Genomic DNA, 19,813 nt, shown 5'->3' on the forward strand with positions numbered 1-19,813 from the left:
TAAACCCCCCTTGAAACATATCCAATAAGAAGATTACCTGGTGAACTGCAACTATGAGGATCGTTCCAATGGCCGAGCTCGTAACCCTTAAGGTCTCCAAGCTCTACAACTCCTTGAGAAGCAATTCCACCACGCCTCCCGTGAGCATTGTCACACCACCGCGTTGCACTACATGTACTCACCTCTCCTCTCACCTCACTTCACTCACACACACTCACTAGCATGGATTGGAGAGAGATTAACAAGATGATTATAAAGAGCAAGACTCTATTGCACAATGGGAGGGTCCCCTGCATTATGAGAGATATTCACTTATATACATGGCCATAAGTGTTCACACTCACTTAAACTATGACCGGTCAGCGGGCACTTTAGGCTCATAAGAGGGAACAGCCATGAAGTACATCACTTGGACTTCATCCTAACTTGCTACCACACACTCTTGAAGAGGGAACCGCCATAAAGTATTCACGCGCGCCCGTCAAAGTTGTAGATAGATTTGGACACCATTGCTTCATATCTTGAATGTATGACCTTTTGGTGTATCTACCTTGACTCCTTGATATAACATAATGGTAGTAGCTCTTGTTAACCTTAGGAATGGGTTAACATTGGTGCACTTGCTTGAAGACATGTGAGCTTGCAAATGTGAGCCATGAGCCTTGACATATGAGCGTAGACACATGAGCCTACAGTTCGTGAGCCTAGAGATGTAAGTCTAGAGGTAGGTGAACCTATAGTATAAAATAATTATTACTGCTATAAAGATTTGTACGGACAAATCTACTCATGTCCTTAGAAGAGTTTTTTGTCATACAATCTATACTATCCAACTAGAAATTTTTTAAAAAAAAATCTTGTCCTTCGTACCATAGTACACACAAGAGCAAGTGCACACAACATAAGAAGGAGCCTTCCTCTCCACAGGAGCTCATTTATAAGAGCCCTTACCATGAAACCAAGTTCCAGTTCTTCTTTATTTAGATGAGGGGTTCACTCCCACAAGAGATAGTCAAACCTTGTCAAAAGCAAGTGCATGACTAGGAGCCTCAAGTGCATGACTAGGAGCCTCAAGGTTTTCTCCCACGTCAGATGCTTTAATGTTTCAAATATTTGGTGTCCGTTCTGAGCTAGGTTTATCCCAAGCTGACCATGACCAACAAAGATCTCAGGAAGTAACAATCATAGTTATAATAATTGGGACATGTCTCTTTTGTTGTACCAAATGTTCCATAGTACAAACAAGAGCAAGTGCACATAGCACAAGAAGGAGCCTTGCTCTCCACAAGACCTCATTATAAGAGCCTTTACCCATGAAACCAAGTTCAATTCTTCTTTGTTTAGATGAGGGGTTCACTCATACAAGAGGTAGTTAAACCATGTCAAAAGCGAGTGCATGACTAGGAATCTCAAGGTTTGCTTCCATAAGAGGCAGTCAAACCATGTTAGATGCTATAATGTTTCACATATTTGGTGTCCATCCTGAGTTGGGTTTATCCCAAGCTAACCATGACTAGAAAAGATCTCAAGCAGTAACAATCGTAGTTATAATAATTGAGACATGTCTCTTTTGTTATACCAAATGTTCTGTAGTACAAACAAGAGCAAGTGCACACATCACAAGAAGGAGCCTTGCTCTCTACAAGAGCTCATTATAAGAGCCTCTACATCTACCATGAAACCAAGTTCCAATTCTTCCTCATTTAGATGAGGGGAGGAAAAAACCTAGGAAGAGTAAAGAGCCAATGTCAAGGACTACCTTATCATAGAGGAATCCACAAGGGCATTCACAGAATGTGTCCTTCGTCACAATTGTACATGAAGCTTGGGAAGGGTAAAGAACCAATGTCAAAAGGACTACCTCATCACAGAGGGATTCATAAGGGCATTCACAAAATGTGTCCTTCATTACAGCAATAGCAGAGCGAGCATGCAAACTTAAAGCCCAACCAGCCAATGACAAGTACCATTGGAAACTGTGTAGCCCAACCCCATAGAGCAAGAAATCTCATACCCTGAAACAAAGGGTTTTGCGCACCCACTCCCTTACATTCCATTGCCAAATTCCATTGCCAAAATACACCCACCTCTATCTACACACCGCACATGCACACACATACACACATACACATTTTTAAAACCCACTCTCCCTCCCCCCTTACTTCCCCTCCTTTTTTAATTTTCCTACTCCCCCCCCCCCAATTTTTCCTATTGACCCCTAAATTCTATGCCCCAACTTTTCCTTTTAAATTTTCTCTTTTACTCCCCCTCCCCCCACAAAAAAACCCCTTTCTTTTCTTTAATTAATTTTTTTTTAATACGAAGATGATCACAAAGAGTCCATGTGGGGGCCGCACAAGCCGATCAGTGTGACACCCTCAGGTCCCAAGCCGGCCACAAAGAGCCCCGTCCTCATCGCCGTATATCGCCATAAAGAGCCCTTGGATGGCCACAAAGAGCCCTCCCTCATCACCGTTATGGCCATAAGATCCCCACCCTTATCACCATCTATATAGCTAGGAAGAGTCCCGATGCATCATCATCTAGACACCTACCTTCTTGCATCATCCAATGGTCTTCATCAACCCTATCTACATCAACCCCCCCTCTCCATGATCTAATGATCTTCATTGACCCCCCATGATCCAATCAACCCCGCCGTCTACACCCTCAACAACAAATCGATGCCGACATCAAAATCCTTTTATATCTAGAGCCATTGAGGAGTACCATGGCACAAAGTAGAACCCTTGCCTTGAAGCAAGAAGTAGTATATGTTGTATTTGAGCACTTCAAGGCTACTTGAAGCGCATATAACATTATTTTGCTCAATCCCATCAAAATCCTTTTATGTAGATCTATTGAGGAGTATCATGAGGCCTTTGCTTATCTCATTTGATTCTCCCTAGTAATGGATGAAGCGTCCATTCTAAATGGATTGTTTGGAAGGTCGGCGAACTTTTTATAGCTTGGTCAAGGATTGAAGACCTACTTAGCCATGTTATGGCAAAAAGGTTTTGCAAAGGCTTTCCTAGTCAAACCACCACCCCTACCATCTTCTACATTTTTATCAAGAGTTCTTCTGCACCCTTGAAGAATATTACCAACCCTCCTGTGCCAAAAAAATAACCCTGCGCCATTACCGAACCTTAGTTGGTGGACCCAAGAATCTAGAAGGCCTAAGTTTGAGGGGAGAATATTTTCCCAAGCATTAACCCTGCGCCATTACCGAACCTTAGTTGGTGGACCCAAGAATCTAGAAGGCCTAAGTTTGAGGGGAGAATATTTTCCCAAGCATTAACACACCAGAGATGCCTTTTCAGTGCTAGCAACCCAAGACATCTAGCCTTAAACTGACCAAACCCTCCCAAAAATTTTGCAAACAACCAGTCAACGCACTCAAGGACCTCACCATCAAAGACCATCTGTTTTCGTTCAAACCTCCACCGCCAAATTGGGGTAACCAAAGAGGAAGGTTCCCAACACCATCATGTTTGTCTAAGAAGGCAGCTATGGTTGGGATCCAGCAAAAGAAGAAAGATATCAAATCCATGTAGCCATAGAACACTAGGATTCATGTAGCCATAGAACACTAGGGCCAAAAATGAGCAATTCTCAGGAATCCAAGTTCCTGTGCTAGTCACCAAGGTAAGCTATTTAAGATTCTGATTGATTTAGTTAGCACTCATTCTCATTCATTTCATCAAGATGCTTGCAAAATTAGTAGTAGATCAAAAACTAGTAAAGCCTATGCAAGTAGATTTGGCTTCTTTTCACTCATCGCCAACCTATTCAATTTCTTCTAGACTTAGTGCAAATTTAAATTCATTCTTACCCTTAGGAATCTACAATGGTATTCTTGGAATGGATTAGCTCAATAAAATTCGGACTAATATACATTAGCACAAGGAAACTATCTCTTTTCTTGATCTTCAAGGAAATAAGGTTCAAGGAATTAGAACCTCACGGTCTCCATTATTGCAGTTGGTAAACCCCTCTAAAATGATGAAAGGACTTGGGAAGAGAGAGGTAATCTACCTCATCAACTGAACTAAAAGGAACCTAAGTGGTTAAGCTTCGATGTCTATTGAACCTAATAAGCTAAGGAACTTGAGTGGTTAAGCTTTGTCGTACCATTTAGGAACAAGTGTTTCTCAAAACACACACAACAAGCGCACATAGTGCAAGCATAAGTACTACTTTCCATAGGAACTCAACATAGAAGTGTCTTTACCACAAAACCAAGTTCGAGTTCTTCTCCATTCGGATGAGGAATGTGGAAAACAAGGAAGGGTAAAAAGCGAATGTATGCCAATATATGGGACTACCTCCAAAACAAAGGGATCCACAAGGGCATTCACATAACGTGTCCTTGGTTGTTGAGCAAGCCTGCAGTCTCAAAGCCAGAAGACTGACATAAGACAAGTGCCATTGGAAACCACATAGCCCAACCCCATGGAGCAAGAATTCCCAAACCCTAAAAATTGAGGGTTTTGTATAACCACTCCCTTGCACTCTACCCCACATGAATATTATGTAGAAGACATGCTTAGGATGGCATTTGAAATGGGAAGAGGTGTTGCCACAAACATAACTAGAGGCTATCTCAAGGATGATAACCAAATTTGATGGAACTCGAGGTCCCATTCTCAATATTTAGACAAATTTGACCGAATTTGCAAGGCCATGGGAAGGATTGATGATCCCACCAAGATCTGTTCATTCACAATTTGCAAGGCCATGGGAAGGATTGATGATCCCACTAAGATCTGTTCATTCACACTTTGCCTTAAAGAAGAAGCATGCCAATGGTTGTTTAGGTCTCTAAACCCACATTAAAAGGCCAGTAATACAAGATATTAAGACACACATTCATTGTGTGATTCTCACAATGCCCCAATGGAGCCACACATTCATTGTGATTCTCACAATGCCCCAATGGAGCCAGATGGAGCCCCAAATTTGTGAGACCATAGGAAGGATTGATGATCCCACCAAGATCTACTCATTTAGAATTTGTCTTAAAGGCAAACCCACATGAAAAGGCCAGCTATACAAGATATTGAGACACGCATTGATTGTGTGATTCTCGCAATGCCCCAGTGGAGCCAAATGGAGCCCCAACGCACAAATATATAACCTCAACCAAAAGTAGGGAGAAACAATGTAGAACTATATTGCTAGAACCAAGTATCTCCATTCATGCGGGTTTAGGTCTGTTGATGTCTGGGTAGGCCCCATTTTCAGGCTCTCATGTGGCCCATAAGGGTGGATATACTTCATGTCTGGTTATGATAAGGTTGAAAGGATTCAAGAGTTTATGGTTGATTCAAGCTATAAGCTATGGGTCTGGGGCCTTAAACCTTCATGAATTATCTAACCTTCATGTTTCTATGCAAGCACACCCTATATACGGCCTCTAGACAACCATTTCATCCTTTATACTAAAAAGCTTGATTTTGTCCTTGATTCTACATAAACAAGATCGGGGCCCATTCCCCCATTTTGACAATATGAGATCTTGAGACACACATTCATTGTGCGACTTTCACTACGCCCAGTAGTGGAGCTAGATGGAGCCCCATCGCACAAATTTATACCCTCAAAAAAGAGGAGAGAGAAACAATGCAAGATTATATTGCTAGAACCAAGTATCTCCACATGAGGTTATACAGGGAGAGACACCTCTCTCGCTATTGCAAAAATGCGATTTAATCGGTGTTTGCTCTCTTTTGAGATGAAATGTGGAGCTAGATGGAGCCCCATCGCACAAATTTATAGCCTCAAAAAAGAGGAGAGAGAAACAATGCAAGATTATATTGCTAGAACCAAGTATCTCCACATGAGGTTATACAGGGAGAGACACCTCTCTCGCTATTGCAAAAATGCGATTTAATCGGTGTGCGCTCTCTTTTGAGATGAAATGTTCATATATATCATTGAAATATGATCAATTATATCACAACTTTCTTAGTGGTAGCCTCGTCAACAAAAAAATAAGAATTGGATGTGTTGTGCGATTTAATCGGTGTGTGCTCTCTTTTGAGATGAAATGTTCATATATATCATTGAAATATGATCAATTATATCACAACTTTCTTAGTGGTAGCCTCGTCAACAAAAAAATAAGAATTGGATGTGTTGTGCTTCCCTAATAATGGAAGATCGTCTAGTTTCTAAGTGACCTACTACTGGATCTATATTAATTAGACTAAGATAGGTATGTCATGGCCTCTTGATTAGGGTGAGTGCACACTTGATAACTTATCTCTCTTCAAGACCATCTCTATAGGTCTACACACTACATGTTTGATGAGTGTTGCCCCGTGAGGCAGTAGACCTAGTAGACAATCTGTAAGATTATGATATAGAAGTCCTCTACAGAAACCAATAGATAGGGGATGCATCATCCAAAGCCTCAACAACTAAGAGTGCCCAATCAACACCATCTAGTAGCCTACTATAGGACATGAGTATGGACGGGTTGCCAAAAACGTTTCTCAACCGTTGAGGCCAACAGTGGTCGAGCACCAATCCCAAGGCCAACCCTAGCATGTTCCTCAAGAGGGACACCTGCATTTATTTTTGTGGAGAGATCCAATTTGGTGGTGCAATCTACTGCTAAAACCATACAAGCACATAGTGTCCATTGCTAAGGCCTTGACAACAACACTATTGTGTTCATTGCCAGTATCATATGGGAACCACGATACAACCTATTGTTGGTACCAAGGTAACCAGGCACCACAATTTATGCTCCTAGTGCCAAGCAACCACTATCTCATACCAAATTCTTCTCAACCGGCACATAATCTAGTGCCCACATTTATCAGAACCCTATACCAAGAGGTGTGTACATACCACCATCAATCCTGTACTCACCTTCGGCACACCACCTCAACCGGTTCCTCTTGAAACCACACGGTAGTACAACAATACTCCGTGACTTTGCCAACAGACGTCTGAGAGTTCAGAATAGTAGAGCTACGAGTCATATGGACACTACGATTCATATGGATATCCAGAACCCCCCCCCCCCCTTTCCCCCCATCAATCAACTATGCCTCCTTGTGAAGCTATGGTGAAAAAAAGAGCGAGAGATATAACATGTCTCGCAAGCCACCCCTATGTCTCCATTGCAAGGGCTTGCACTGTGTTGTTGAGTGTCCTCATAGAGTCATCGCACTGTATTGCTAAGTGCCCTCATAGAGCCATTGCACCAAGTACCCCAACTCCATTCCCGAAACCAGTGCTAAACCCTTGTGTCATTCTGTAAACACGAACATGTTACAAGTGTGGATTCAAACATGCTTTCAAGGATTGTGCCAACATAGTGAAAATCACCCTAGTGACAGAAGCATTAGCCACTTCGACGAGCCTCAACTTATTAAACGTACAAGGGAGACTTATTCATATAGTCCCCCTTAATGCCATCACAAGGCTACAAACCAAGATGAGGGCTGTTTCCAAGGAAACATCCAAAGCTACTAAGAAGTAGGAAGCTCATGCTTCAACCTTGAAGCTTGCAACCAAATAGCTTGAGACACAAGCCTCAAAGGCTATAGTATCCCCTCAAAAGGCTAAAGGACCATATCCAAAGATCCAAAAGAAGAAAACCTTGAAGATCACGCGGAAATGCAACACGAACAATTGTCAAAGATGACGACGTTATGACCATTGAAAGTGAGTATAGCTCCAAAGTTACCTCTCTCGCGGAAGGGATATGATTTCATTTTCTTGGTCCTCATCTTCACCATCCAACATCTTGTTAGCTCTATAGATATCAATTGGCATGGTTCGAGCGGTTGTATTAGAGTCATTGGGGAGAATACCGATGAATCTTCCATGTCTTTAAGTTTATTTTGAAGGACTAGTTACCTTTGTGTATGTGAATGTAATTGCTTTCCCAATTGAAAACCAATCTTCCCTCTCATGTAAGGCCTTTTGAGAATCTTAGTGTATGATGACCCTCTTCTCTGAAAATCCGTGACCACAAATGTACGATGGAAGCTTAGCTCAAAAATATTAATCTTTGCATCTTGAAGGACACCACCTAAAGGTTTCGTTGTGCTCCCATCGACAATCTTGACCACAAGTGGGGCTCCGCAAGCCCCCCAGCAACCCTTGGTAATTATGTTGACACTAGAATAATCACCATCCAAAATTGCTAAGCCGGTTGTGGTACCGACAAGTAAAACGACGTTCAATTTCATCGCTTTTGAAGTGGTTGACCATGGACAAAGTTAAGAATTTCCTTGTAAAAGAGAACTTATCAAGAATCGAACTTTCAAGAATAAAGAGGATGTAGGTTGGTCATTAGTCAACATGCTATCAGTGGTGGTGTGTAACTATGTGTACTACACTACGCAACAACTGATAATTAATTTGACATTATAGCTTTGTTGAGATCGTGATAGAGGTAGACCTATACGTGACTAACAGTCAATCTCAATACTCTGATTCCCAAGATCAAGAATCCTGGCCGGTCTCCTCCCCCTGGTAAGATATTGGAATGCACCAGATCTACCATCTCATGGATTAAACTTAGATGCGGTGCAGGATCTAACTTTCTATATCCCAGGGTTGAGCTTGTGAAAAAATCCGTTTTGCATTCGAACTGTAACTTAAGATGTTGCCGACTGCTCATTCCACTAATAGGTTGTTTCTACCAGCTTGCTAGCAAGAGATATCCTAGCATTCTTGCTTTAGAGCGGCACTTGGGTTGAATTTTGGTCCTTGGAATTGGCTTTTCACAACAGGGGTACAAATAAAATCTATGGCTTTGAAAAGGTTGAGACCCCATATGCATCTTTTTCCTACGGAAAATTATTAACTCTCCTTGCTTGGATGCTTGGATTGAAGTGTGCTGCTCAAAAAAAAAAACATCAAAACCAGGCTCTACTACACTTCAACTATTCCTGGTTGGATGCTTGGATTGAAGTGTGCTGCTCAAAAAAAAAACATCAAAACCAAGCTACTACACTTCAACTATTCCTGGTGCTCAATAAAGCCAAGCCCAAGGGCACCATGCTTCCACTATTCCTGGTCAAGACTCCAAGCCCTTATGAAGATTTCACGTCCATTAACCTCCTGCTCTGAAGTGAATTGTTCAAACTGAAAGAGCAATAGCAAGAACTATAATTTGATGCAATTTCCTATACCTAGGTTGAAACAAACAAAAAGCATAACAAGATCTTTACCAAGTGAATAAAAAATATAACTTTTTGTCCACACACACTGTGCGCATGTAACATCGTCGGCACGGTAGACCAGTTCTTTAAAGTTGGCTTTATAAGAAGCATCGTTAGTAACATAATTATTCACAGAGGCATATGTACTCAAAACCCCACAATGCACATGCACTCAGGGCGAGGTAGGGCTCTTTCCACTGCTCCACATCACATACAACATTAGAATATCAATGAGTCTATATTTTTTCTCTGAAAAATCTTTACACAGCTAGACAAGCTGCTGCTTCGTAATAATCACGAAGCCCACATAACATTACTGTCATTATGGTCATTGATGTGAAATCTTAAACCTGTGACTTGTTCGAGACTGAGTAAGTGCCATGTTCTTACCACACGTCTGGGCTGAGTCATAGTACTTTGTGCTCTCTACTTTCCGTGCTGCTATGCGAATCATGACATGAGCATGGCACACACACAGCCCACTCTGTAGCGACAACCTGCACATGACATATAAACAAAGACTTCCAGTAGACGAAAGCTCCAGCTGCCTAAGTCAAAGACCCTTGCCTCCAACATCAGTATAGCCCAGGCTGCAGCTCAGGAAGAGACAGGAGCCGTCCATTATACTGGTTGCCACCTTGGTACAAGCTTTGCACACTTTGGATTTCATGCAGGGGAAACAAATACAAGTCAGCATCTTCATTGGCTAGAGCACCTACATGAGAGGCTTCTAAGCTCATTTCATCACCAACCCTTGAGAATGATGCCAATTGATCTTCATACTCTTGCGTATCAGCGACATTCGGTAAACAGACATTAGAGATACCATCTCTTCCACGACACTCAGCTTGATAGCTTGGTTGCAAAAGGAGCTCCTCCCAAAGCCTCTCTGCAAAGTCTGCTCTGCCATCGCTCACACTAGATTCGCCCAACAGCTTTAACATTTCATCTGCATCAAAATAATCTGACTCTTGCAATTCCCCGTTTAATGAAAACGGCTGGGCACCATCACAGTCCCACAGCGATACAGTTGGGTCAAAATCCAGACAGCCCATTTTCTGTTCACACTCATTTCTCTCTGGCACTGTTTGACTCCAAGTCATTCTATATTCATCTTTTGGAGCTATGGAAGTCCTGCTTGAGGCTACTGTTTCATTAGAAGCCGTCCCATGGTTAGCAGGCAGAGCTTCGGTAGGACCCCAGGATTTACCATCCACAGCTTTGACCAAAGGCATTCTTCCATTGCCTTCGATCAAGGGGACAACAGAGGGTTTGCTCTCTTCTGGCTCCTCCTTCACAATCAGTCCAGAAGACACTTCTTCCCTTCCCAAGAGAGGTCTCATCTCTGATACATCCGTGTCTTCATCTTTACCAATGGTTATGCATGAAGAAGAGATATCAGAACACACAGGCCTAGTAGAGACATTCTGGCATTCCACATTTGCCAATCTGCTCATTTTCTCAATCTTTTCATGGCAAAAGGACGGGAGAGGGAGGATCATACAGTCGGTAACTTCAGGCAGATTGAGGCGAGAACAGGACCCATATAGGATTCTTGCTGCCTGGTCATAAGCAAGCGCAGCTTCTCTGGCAGTAGAGAAGGTGCCAAGCCATAGCCTGTCTCCCCGATTGGGCTCTCTGATCTCCGCAACCCATTTGCCCCAGGTCCTCTGCCTGACACCTCTATATTTGCAATGGGAATTCTCAGGGCCACCTTTCCCCTTCATGCAACCCTTCTTGGAGCCTTTGGCAGGAGCTTTTCTGACCTTGATTGCAACATTGTTTTCCTGCTTTTGAGAGAGTTCGTTCTGGTCAGCCCACCAGGCCAGAATCTCTGTAACTGAGGAACAACCATGGGGCCTAGGTTTGGAGGCCCTTCTCCTACGTATGGTCATGTTGAGGAGGAAATGGGGGTGCCCAAATGAACTGAAGGTGGCGGTGATGCAGTGGAGGGTAAGGAAGCCAGCTGAAACCCTTGATAAGGAAAACAATAGATACTTTCGAAAGTGGCTTTGCAGATTGATAAAGACTTACTTTTCTCAGCGCCCAAGTGTGACAACCCAATGAGGGTTTTCCCTGATAAGGGTTTGATGGGTGATTCTGGAACCAATCAACCTAAGGAATTAGTATGCGTTGAAAAACGCCCAAAACTTTGGAAAAGGCCAATTAAAAAGCAGGCGATGGTTGACAAAAAGTGCGCACAGGAAGATAAGAACTATCTGGTGATATATATATGAACAGCGATGATGATGACGAGGAGGATAAATGGTGATGTGGGCAGCGCGTGCGTGTGCGCATGCGTGCGCATTCTCGAGGAGCGATGTGTTCCTGCTAAGAAATGTGGTCACCGTCGAAAGAGCTCACGAAACATCTAGAGAGAAAGCATAAGACAAGAGCGCAGCTTCTCGTGAAGCTTCGCCTACTAATAAAGATAATTAATGCTTTTTCCTACGTGGATTTCTTGAGAATCGACAAGTCAGAAGAGACGTGTCTTTTTTTTCGCTTTTATGGTTCACCCTGCCACGTCCTCCGTGCCACCTTTACCCCCACCTATTTTATAGAGCTTTGTGTAGCTTGCACTCCACGTGAAGCTCTATTCACACTTGGGCGGCCGGACTGGCGAGTTCCAGGATGTGCGGACAGTCTGGACTCTGAAGACTGACACTAACCTAGCCCATCAAACACCTGCTGCTTCAGTGCTTCCTCTGAAAGCCGCCTTCAACTCAACCAAAAAATCAGGTTGCTTAAGAACGCCCTGTTTATTGTCGGCACAAAGTGTTGTGATGAATTCTTACCCATGTTTGAGGTTCTTGCTCATCCTTCCCTGTCTAAATGCCCTCTCCCCCCATCCTAACCACTAAGTTACCGGAAGCTCTTTCCCCCATCCTGATTACTCTCTACACACCAGGGCTTACACAAACATAGACCAGAATCTGGTTGCTACTCTCCACACAAAATGAAAATGGGTTGAAGAAGATGAGTTGAAAACCCTCAAAAGCGGGAGGGGCTGTTATGTTCTCAAAGCCTAAAACAGCTAGATTCTCAAGTAGTTTGCATCTGTTATTTTTTGTTTAGTTTGCATTAATTACATGAGAGAGCAAAGGGCCAGAATGGGGCTTCTCATTGACGCCAACCTACAAACCAAATCATAAGGGCCTTGGGTGCCCCCTCGTATAGATCATTTCCAGGTTGCTAGTTCCTGCTCCTCGTTTCTTGAGAATGACAAAATTTGTGATATTCCAAGAAAGGCCTTGCCAATCTCTTCAAATTTTGTGATATTCTAAGCAAGGCCTTGTCAATTTCTTCATTGGCAATTTCTCCATTGGCACGACAAGCTCTTCCGAAAGTCATAGCAACAAAAGCCTCCATCTTTCTGTATGATACATTCAACTGCAAGTCACAAGTACCGGAGAAGCTCCACAGCATATCTTCCTTTCTTAGTTGTACTGATCTCCCCAATCTACACGCGCAGCCACCCAGTTAATATCAATAATTCAGCCACATTCTAGTCCAACCTTGTAAAACAATCACAAACACACAGTAACTCCAGGCATGCACAGGCGAACCACAAGCTGAAACCAAACATAGAAAATGCTCCTACCTCCAGCCTGCCTTTTTGATGTACTGAAATAATGTCTCCAGACTTGACGGTGAAGCCATTTTTGCTAACTTCTTTCCAATTTACGCGGACATCCCCAGCACTGCATCTCAAAGGAGCTTTTGTGAGTTGTGTGCAAAATTAAAGCAATCACATTTTGGGTGCACCACAATTGTGCGAATCCATTCAAAGAACATGGTCATGCACCATCAAGAGTAGAACCTGATTAAATCGACAAGCTTCGAACGGGACATCTTGAACCCCGCACTTGCCAATGCATCGACCCTGAGAGAGGCTTCCACAGACTTGATGACCTGAACCCTGGAAAGTGGGGATCATATGTGAATTAAAAGTCAGGAAGCCAGTAAATATTCTTTTCTTGAGAGAGACACACTATATCTAACCTGGGAGGGTGGTATTGAAGATCTGTCAATGGAGTCACTTTACATAGCACTGGAGTCTTACGAACCTGCCAGTTTCAAGCACCAGTTTTAAAGTTACATCACCTTTACTCAGTCACTTGTTCCTTGGAAAAATTTTGTACCCTCAATGATGTTAGCATATCACTTAACTAGTTTTTTGCATTAAAATTAACGTTAAGGCACTTAGCATATGCACTCATAATGTTATGACAAGACATGATCCATCATTTCTATTGGCTGCACATGAAATCTTCTATAGATGATTATGTGCAGAAGTGTGCCCAGTGACCTGGGAGTATGCTGCATCCACTGCAAGAACAAGTGGCAAATTATCTCAACAGATCTTGTAGACGAGTAGGGGCCATGATTCAATTTGGGTCATTGTGGACCGATTGACGAATATGGCCTACAAAGTCAACAGTAAAGAACCATGAGTTGGCTCAACTCTGGCGCTTTACAGAGCAGTTGTATAAGAATTGGAAACACGCTTGACCATGTCATCCGGAGTCAGATGGTCAGTTGGAGAGTCTTGATAGAATCCTTGAGCATATAACAAATACTCTCTAGTTGGTATTATGGAGGCCTTTTGGTGTTAACTTCAAAATATCCTTAATCTTGAAGCAATTTCCTTGATACCTCAAGTAGATTTCCCGGATACTTTTGCCACTTGGGTTGCTTCCTTGGATGGTTTAATGATCTTTCAATGATCCAAACTTGAGACTCCTCGTACACATGGAGTTATCAAGGATCCCCCAGAGCCCCTTCAGAAAGCCAAATGCCCCTGTACTTTCAGATCCGACCCATCCTCTCATTAGCTTCAGATCCAGGATATACTCCAGCAATAGCGGCACCACCCCAGACAATGGACATTGCCTCAGATCCGATCCATCCTCTCATTAGCTCCAGATCCAGGATATACTCCAGCACCATACAGCGGCACCACCCCAGACAACGGACACTGCCTCCTTGTATGGCGTCACAAAGGAGGAAGATCCATGATGAGCTCCACTGGTTTCACTAGCCTTACTACTCCATACTCATCATACATATAGGACCTAGGTAGTACGCAGCCTATTCCCTTTGGCTTTTTTATGTTTCCTTTTTCTATGGGTCACAGAGGATGGCTTCATTCAGAGGCATGGATACCTACATAGGCACATGTCCCATGCTATGGGATTGTGATTAGGTAGATCTGAGTTTCATCCCATAGACAAGGTGAGAATAGGGCATTGCCATTGGGACAGGATATATAGTCTTTGCACTCTGAAGGCTGAGACAGAGAGCACTACATCTGCCGGTGTCCAACACACTATGAGATTCAGGGGAGATTTCACTGCCTTTTGGTCGTGGCCCAGTATCCAAGGTTTATCAACTTCCCTTACCAGCAGTGTTTGGATCTCTTCCTAATGGAGCTACACGCATACACAGATTTTTTCCTCAGAGAGGCCAGAGCACACACCCACGATACCTCACAGCCCCCCATCACAAGTTTCTTCTCGATGGTCCAGGAAAGCAGCACCAGGTAACACCAGGTAACTGCCCCACAGCCTACCAGGTCCTGGGAAGCCCCCCAGGCAGACTAGACCGCAAACACAGACAGCGAGGGCACTACACCCCCCTGGGATCACCCTGGATAGAGAACATCAGCTGCAGTTCACCAATGCCACCACCCCATGGGCCCCAGAAGTCCTCTATGCGACAACTCCCAATCCGGGAGATCCTTTAGAGACACACACAGGCTCCCGAACAGGAGGTGGAGACAGTTTTTTGAGATCATAGATACTGAAGTACAATGTGTACAGGATGTGAGACAGGTGGCTGTTGCATGCAACATACAAACACTTGCAGCCTTGGACAACTTTGACAGCTCATTAGTCGTAATTCTACTCTCTTCCATGAGCATGCTTAGAGCTACCAGATGGTCTAATGTTATGTGCAGGCCTGTTACATCTCAGTGTACTCTCTTTGAGCATCATTGAGTTACCAAAATGTCAACAGTGCTATGTGCAAGTCAAAGACCTACTTGCTTCAATGCTCCTTTGTTCTTCTTGTCTGCTCACTTCCTAAGTTTGCAAGCCATGACGAGCTCCACCATGATGGAGCTGACCATGATGGCTCAATGGTTACCTTATTGATTCAATCCATTTGAGGATCTCCGTGCTAAAACCTTGCAAGTCAGCTGCCTCACAAAACAAGAGCTTTGGATGTCTTCCAGGGTGAAAAGGAGGAGATTTTCTATGAGTTGCTCATACTTAGGCATTTGTTCTACAGAGTGGTACATGCCCTTGAGTTTGCTTCCACGTTGAAGAGGAAGAAAGTTTCTATGAGTTGCTCATACTTTGGCATTTGTCCTACATCCACTTTGAAGTAAAGTAATGAGTTGCTGATACTTAAGCATTTGTCCTGCGTCCACTTTGGAGTGAAGTATTTGTAATGCTGGATACTACATGTCCTTGAGTATGAACTCTCCCAAGATTTCATCTTGGTGTTCTTGCCAAAATTTCCCATATTTTTTGGCCTCCTTTTGTGCACAGGAAATCCTTTGTTGGACTTCGTACTGATCAGCATTCCTTGTAGCGAGTGTGGAATTCACGTGTGGCCGCTTGACATGCTTCAAAGTCATGTCTAGAATTGATGCAATTGACATTTTGTGGAGAAATTTGGCATTTCATATCAAACCACTTCTTTGCAGGACACCCTTGACTGTGAGCAGCCAGTTGGGCTCTTCACAAAAAAACACATTGTCAAAAATTCCCTCAAAATTTCTTTGAAGACTTCCCATATGGCAGGAAATGATTTATCAACAGCTCAGTTGGATGAGGTTTTCTAATCAAATTGCATAAAACCTTTTCTAAAGTCCATCCTAAACATTTTGTTTACTTGAAGGTGTAGGTGGTGGTTGTAATCCTATGGCTCACCAAGCAATCTCAATATGCAATTATCTATGATTATATTCGTGTACAAAAGGTCCAAAAGAAAAGTTGCAACTGCATGTCGAAGGGTGTGAAGAGTAAGAAAGCAATGACACTACTACCATGGTGTTTGATGCAAGTTGTCTCGTCTGTGTGCCTCGGCATCGAGGCATTCCATCATTTATGTGAATACATACTGTCATATTAAAATGTGCATAAACAGGCAAATCAAATGAAAGCTTATTTTTAATGCGCATAAAGGGAAGATCCAAACAGTCTTAGACCAAAAGTATAGATGTTAAGCCCCACTCTGTTGCATGTTCTATTTCTTTTCTGCACTTATGCTTTGTGAAAGAAATGGTCAACCAAACAAATGAAAGCTTCCATGACACAATCCATTTTGGCAATGTGTAGTGGGCTTGCCTGTGTCAGAGTAGCTACTAGGTAGTCTGCCAAATCAGGGACAATGAGTATCTGTGCACCAACATCACCCTGCACCAGCACATTTAAAAGATATTAACAACAGTGTACCAGCTTGACTAAGGAGGCCAGCTACAAAACCAGTTATGTATACCTTCAAAAAACCATAATAAGTCACATTCTATATCATAATAAGAACTGGTCAAATTAAACGAAACACGAAGTAAAAAGTATGCATATTATCTTTTCAGACAGGGTTGTTTATGAGATTCCAAATACTTCTTTGACGCTCTTGCTTCACTGTACAAAGGAAGAAGCCCTCAAAAGTGAGGCAAACTTCTTGAAGAGCATGCTGATGGGTTTTTTTGTGCTCAATATATGTGCCTCCCAAAACCCTAGGAATAAGAATAAATCGTAGAGTATGGTTAGAACCTAAGGAATAAGGGCCTGTTGCATGGCCAGCCACCTTCTAAAAAAGAACTACTGTTGTCACTCCAGTTAACTGCTGTATGCGTGAGGAATGGAGAGTAGTCGACAAGGAGAGACGCATTAGAGCCAGATGAGAGAAGAGGGCAAGAAAGCCAGAAGAGAGGGGGGATTTGTGATGAAGCTCTGTGGAAGCTTATTGGATGGGTTTTTGCTGTTTTGTCTATTTGGGTTGAAGTTCGTTGCAACGACGGTGATTGTGTCACGATTGTGACTAACTCTCTTAATCTCTCCTTAATTACTCCTTAATCCCTTATTGACTGAAAGAACACCTGTGAAGGGTCACACCCTTACACATGGGTCACTACTATCAAAGGACATGTCTATTCATTAAAAGACACACCCCTAAGTCCAAAGGACATAACCGTTAATTCAAGAGCCACACCCCTTCCTAGGGATGTCTCTTCACTTGTACCCTTTCGGCCTCTATTTAAGAAAGGCCCCTGTCTCAATGCAACAACTCAGTCTTTCCTGCAGTATTTGTCTTATGTTCATTAATTAAGTCTTAATCATGTTAATAAAGCTATAAAAGCTTTACAGTGGTATCAGAGCAAACTTTTTTCCACCCTGTGTTATGCCCAAACCCTAACCCTAACCCTGAAATCAGTCCTAACCCTAACCCTAAAAATTAGCCCGCCCAAACCTTAAAATTGGGTGTAGCAAGTGTTGAATGGAAGAGCAAGAGAGAATGCCCCATCAAATTCAGCCCCCAACTCCCAATTTTTGCTGATTAAGTTCGGGCCAGCCATATGCAGGACACTCTTGCATAAAGGAGACAAAACAAACAAAAAAAAAAGCCTTCAATCAGGAGGCTTACCTCTTCAGGCGGCACCCCTTCATGAACTGGCACCCCTCCCATGAGTAGTCGCACCTCTTCGTGGAAATCCCTCCAGTCGGCTGCCGCCGTTGAGAAGCGCTAGATCGCTTTGCTGATTTTTTTTATTTTAAAAAAAAAACCCAACACACCTAATAAACCCAACCAAAGGTCAAGACTATAAGGCTTTAATGCCACGTGTACAAACACATTTAAAAAAACAAAAACCATAAACTTTTATTATATTATCAGGACCGTATTTGTGTACCTCATGATACTCATGTTCGAAGAGTATTGGTGAAAGAACATCACGAGGTCACTTATGCTGCACACCCAGGCATACATCGTCTTTTGACAGCTACATACTATTGGCCTCAAATGAAGCAAGATGTTATTAAGTTTGTTACAGCGTGTCTCTCGTGCCAACGTATGAAAGCTAGCAGACAAGTTCCAGCTGGTCTTCTTCAACCACTTCCAGTTCCTAATGAACGCTGGGAAAGTATTAGTTTGGATTTTATCACTTCATTGCCACGTTCTTCTAAAGGCAATACGCAGATTCTTGTGGTGGTTGACAGATTTTCTAAAATGGCACATTTCATTCCATGCAAGAAAGCAGCCCAGGCTTCAAATATTGCAGTACTGTTCATACAACATATCTTCAAACTTCATGGATTGCCAAAATCTATAGTTTCTAATCAAGCTCCAAAGTTTACAGGACATTTTTGGACTTCGATATTCAAGTCTCTTGGTACAAATTTACTCTTTAGCTCTGCTAAACGGAACGAGTTAATCAGATTCTGGAAGAAATGCTGCGTCATTATGTTCAGCCTCGATTAGCTTCATGGGAAGAATATTTACCTTTGGTGGAATTTGCTTATAATAATTCTTATCATTCAGCTATTGGAATGACACCTTTTCAAGCAGCTTATGGCCATACTCCCCTTATTCCTGCCAACTTTGTTCTTCAGCATAAAGTGGCTTTAGCAGACCACCTCATTCAGGAACTGCAAGATATTCTATTACAGATTAAGGATAAGATGGTCAGCGTCCAAGAGCAATATCAACGCACAGCTAATAAGCGTCGTCGTCACATTGAATTTCAAGAAGGAAACTTGGTATTATTATTATATATTGCCCCTCATCGATACAAGACAGTGAAATCAGTCTTCCCAAAGCTTCGCCCAAGATATAATGGACCCTTTCGTATTATTAAGAAGAACTCATCTCTCAGTTATAAGTTGGAGTTACCACCTTCTTGGGGTAGAATTCATCCAACTTTCCATATTTCTTGGCTCAAGAAGTTTGTGGATGGTGATTTTCCAGTTTTAGATATTTTGGATTATGTTCCAAAAATTGAAGATGAACACATACTCTTAATTCCAGAGACAATTCTTGATGTCAGACAGAAAGAAACACGACATAAACTCACTACAGAATTTTTGATTAAATGGAGAGATCTTGATGATTCCGACTCTACTTGGCAAAGTGATGAAGACTTTTAGGAATATCCAGAACTTCTTCGAGAATTCAACCATCTCTTCTTAGTCGGAGTCTTATTTTAAGTGGGAGGGAATGTCACGATTGTGACTAACTCTCCTAATCTCTCCTTAATTACTCCTTAATCCCTTATTAACTGAAAGGACACCTGTGAAGGGTCACACCCTTACACATGGGTCACTATCAAAGGACATGTCTATTCATTAAAAGACACATCCCTAAGTCCAAAGAACATAACCGTTAATTCAAGAGCCACACCCCTTCCCAGGGATGTGTCTCTTCACTTGTACCCTTTCGACCTCTATTTAAGAAAGGCTCCTGTCTCAATGCAAACAACTCAGTCTTTCCTGCAGTATTTGTCTTATGTTCATTAATTAAGTCTTAATCATGTTAATAAAGCTATAAAAGCTTTACACATTGTTTTGTGAAGAAGAGGCGGGAATTCGTGTGGGAAAACTTGGATTTGTCCAGAG

The 19,813-nt window shown here is 42.5% G+C and overlaps 2 protein-coding genes across 2 annotated transcripts in view; both read right to left on the reverse strand.

The window, feature by feature from the left end:
• Nucleotides 1-9,406: 9,406 nt before the first annotated feature.
• Nucleotides 9,407-12,562, reverse strand: LOC147637139 (uncharacterized). Its single transcript, XM_086800743.1, has one exon. It carries the CDS (start codon nt 11,084-11,086, stop codon nt 9,767-9,769), a length of 1,320 nt encoding a protein of 439 aa, XP_086656869.1. The 5' UTR covers nt 11,087-12,562; the 3' UTR covers nt 9,407-9,766.
• LOC147637140 (RNA-binding S4 domain-containing protein) overlaps nt 9,407-19,813 on the reverse strand; it is a 51,054-nt gene continuing 40,647 nt past the window's right edge. Inside the window, exons 6-10 of the mRNA XM_086800744.1 lie at nt 16,547-16,615; nt 13,194-13,258; nt 13,012-13,110; nt 12,793-12,892; nt 9,407-12,651 (exon numbers count right to left, since the gene is read on the reverse strand). Coding sequence (XP_086656870.1) covers nt 12,589-12,651; nt 12,793-12,892; nt 13,012-13,110; nt 13,194-13,258; nt 16,547-16,615 — 396 coding nt within the window. The 3' untranslated portion in view covers nt 9,407-12,588. The remainder of the gene's footprint in view (nt 12,652-12,792; nt 12,893-13,011; nt 13,111-13,193; nt 13,259-16,546; nt 16,616-19,813) is intronic.

Source organism: Cibotium barometz, chromosome 7, assembly GCF_041138505.1.
Source record: "Cibotium barometz isolate CiBa-2024 chromosome 7, ASM4113850v1, whole genome shotgun sequence".
In the NCBI taxonomy this organism is placed as follows: Eukaryota; Viridiplantae; Streptophyta; class Polypodiopsida; order Cyatheales; family Cibotiaceae; genus Cibotium; species Cibotium barometz.

Excerpts from the sequence above, each read along its gene's own strand:
- LOC147637139 (XM_086800743.1), bottom strand. The coding sequence starts at position 11,086 with ATGACCATACGTAGGAGAAGGGCCTCCAAACCTAGGCCCCATGGTTGT.